Below are 2,695 nucleotides of genomic sequence, written 5' to 3'. Positions count from 1 at the left end.
CCCACCCCGCAGCCGCTCCCCCTTCCTTTCCCGCTGCCCCCCTTTTCCCTCCCGGGCCGCCCTCTCCATTTTGGGGACGTGAGAGCCCCTGAGAGAAGGGAGATCGCGTCTTATTTTTTTGCCGTTTGGGTCTCACCGCCGGGCTCTTGCAGCGCCTATGGAGAGGAGGAGGCGCGCGGGGTTGCCTGCGGCTCCTCCTGGAGCACCTGCTGTGGTCTCGGAGGGGGGGGACCTCGGGGGCGGGAATGGGAATATTTGGGAAGCCGTTTGCCCGGGAGGAGCCGGCGGGACACGCGTGGGAGCTGCCCGGGATGCCTCGGGCTCCCTGCACTCTCACAGCCGGCGTTACTGGAGGGGGGCTGGGAAAATCCCGGGGTTTGCACAAGAGGGATGCGTTCCTGTAAAGAAAGCCCGTTTCTTCCCAAGCTGAAGGAGACGGTTGGATAGGGAAGAGGCAGGTTTCGGCGGAGGAGGGGCTCGCTCGGGGCGGAGGAGGGGGRGGCAGCGACGGGAAAGGTAGCGCTTTCCCGCGGGGATTAATCCGGCTGCTTTACTTACAACGGGTGTCGTACCTCAGGCAGCTCCCTGCGCAGCGGGAGCCGCTCGCCGAGCGCCTCGTGGGAGCCGCGCGTGTCCCGGCCGAGACGCCGCTCGTGGGGCGCCGGGGCGGCGAGCGGCGAGCCCTGCGGCCGCCGGCTCGGCCGCCGCAGCACGCGGTAGCCCTTCCTGGCCCTGCTGTGCTCCCTCCGGCCGGCCGGCCACACGGCGGCCGCGATGAGCTCGTCCTCCCGCAGGGAGATGAAGGGCGAGAGCCCCTCCACGGGGTAGTCCTGCTGGCCCTCGTCCTGCGCCTCCAGCATCTCCTGGGGCTCCGCAAAGCCGCCCGCGTGCCCTTCGCCGTGGCTCGGCTCCACGCGCGGCGAAGCCCCGTCCTGGCGCACGCTGCCGGGCGGCGGGCTCAGCGTTGTGACCATGAGCAGCAAGAAGCCCAGCAGCAGCAGCAGCAGCAGAAAGTGCAGCTTACGGGAGCCGTATCTGCATTTCTTCCTCAGGAACATGCTGCTGGTGACAAAATGGTACAGATGGTCATGTTAAATATCACTTCTCGGTTTCCAGTGCTCGGGTTGCGGCAGAGCGCTGCTTTTCGCTATCTGCCAAGAAGATTTTCTTTTTTGTTCCCCCCTCACATTTCACTGATGCTGTTTCAGGCTTTCTTCTCTATTTGCAGACAAAGTAGAAAATGCCTATAAATGTTGCACTTACTGTAATAAAAGAGAGCATGGATCCGGTGAGATAAAGTAGATCCTTTTATTAGGCAGAATCCCAGCCTAGCTGGAGAAGAACATGTTTTGCTGTTGAGAAAAAAATGTAGCTCAAGTTCTGATTTTTTCCTCTTATAATTCTAAGTAAAAAGCAATTCCATTTCTTAGAGTTTCCTTCCAGAGTGTTTCCTGCTCCTGCAAAGTTTCCAGTTGCTGCCTGGGTCCGAGCGCCTTATCTCGGAGAGCAGATCTGGCAGCTTCCCCCTGTTCYGAGGCTTCAAGTTAGCGGTGATCAACAGATGAGAACTAGTCAGTCCCTGACTTTGTTTCACACATAACTGCAGCACTCAGTCAGGAAGCACTTTGCCAGACATAATACAGAGCAATGTGTGCTCTTTCCCTTGGTCCTAGTGCCCTCGCTGCTCTTGTCCTATCAAATCACAACTTTGCGAAAGCTGTCGGAGGTGAAATGTAAGAAGCAAAATGTTGCATTGCAAAACAAATCAAGGCATGCCATGAATCACTCCCCTTCTGAACAGCCCTATGAAGCTAAGAATGCTCACAGAAAGAATTAAGACTTTCCTAAACTGAATAAAAGGTGGAGAGCATGTGATTTATTTAATGTTGGATTTATTCATATGGCAACGTGCTAGCTGGAGGATTGGACTATATTTCATTTGCAATAAATATTTACGGCGGTAGGAATTTTAGCACTGACAAAAGGATGCCAAATTGTCACCTGGCAGGCTGCAGTTGTCTCCTCATCCATAAAGCTGCTCTTGCACAGGGAGCAGCTCTTGGAGTCTGCAGTATTCCGGGAACAGCCTGCGGAGCTGGAAGAGCCGCTGCTCACATGGAGCGAGGGCAGCTCCTGCTGTGACTGAGCGGGGAGTTCAGCCTCGCTGCTAATATTGCTGGCGAGGGTGTGAAATGGGCACAAATGAGACTTTTTTTTGAGATGGGTCACTGTCCAATGGGAAAAGGAAGGACTGAGATAGTCCACATGCTGCAGCATCACATGCCTCTTGCTCTGACAGAGAGCAAATAGGGAAGTAACTCAGGTGTTTGCAGCTCTTCTGTTTGGAGGAGGGAGGTGGGGTGGATTTCTTTCTTTCTTTTTTCTTCAGATCTTGCAATATTCTGTGGTTACCTAAAGCTCCAGCTCCAGAAGTCACGTCACTGGAGAACTTCTGAGTTCATGTTCTGTTATTAATTTCATTTCTAGACATTGCAAGTAAAGAAAAACTTGAAAACATGAATAAAATATCTGCTGAAGGAACTAGGAAGGTGGATGAAATTCTTATTTCTTTTTTCAGTTATCATAATCAAGACAATAGGATGTTTTGGAGGAGCCTGAATCTTCACCTTGGACTCTTGGGGTAGGCAGTGTTGAGATCCCCAGTGAAGGCTGCAAAAACTATTCACATAGGGAC

At 53.7% G+C, this 2,695-nt stretch overlaps 1 protein-coding gene across 1 annotated transcript in view; it reads right to left on the bottom strand.

Annotated features, from left to right (window-relative positions):
• The window catches only part of GALNT15 (polypeptide N-acetylgalactosaminyltransferase 15), a 22,138-nt gene extending 20,434 nt beyond the window's left edge, over positions 1–1,704 (bottom strand). The window contains exon 1 of the mRNA XM_026050823.1: positions 559–1,704. Coding sequence (XP_025906608.1) covers positions 559–1,058 — 500 coding nt within the window. The 5' untranslated portion in view covers positions 1,059–1,704. The remainder of the gene's footprint in view (positions 1–558) is intronic.
• Positions 1,705–2,695: the final 991 nt, after the last annotated feature.

The sequence above is a fragment of the Nothoprocta perdicaria genome, unplaced genomic scaffold (assembly GCF_003342845.1).
Source record: "Nothoprocta perdicaria isolate Ctin4 unplaced genomic scaffold, notPer1 scaffold_70, whole genome shotgun sequence".
In the NCBI taxonomy this organism is placed as follows: Eukaryota; Metazoa; Chordata; class Aves; order Tinamiformes; family Tinamidae; genus Nothoprocta; species Nothoprocta perdicaria.
This window is presented reverse-complemented; position numbering and strand designations above follow the sequence as displayed.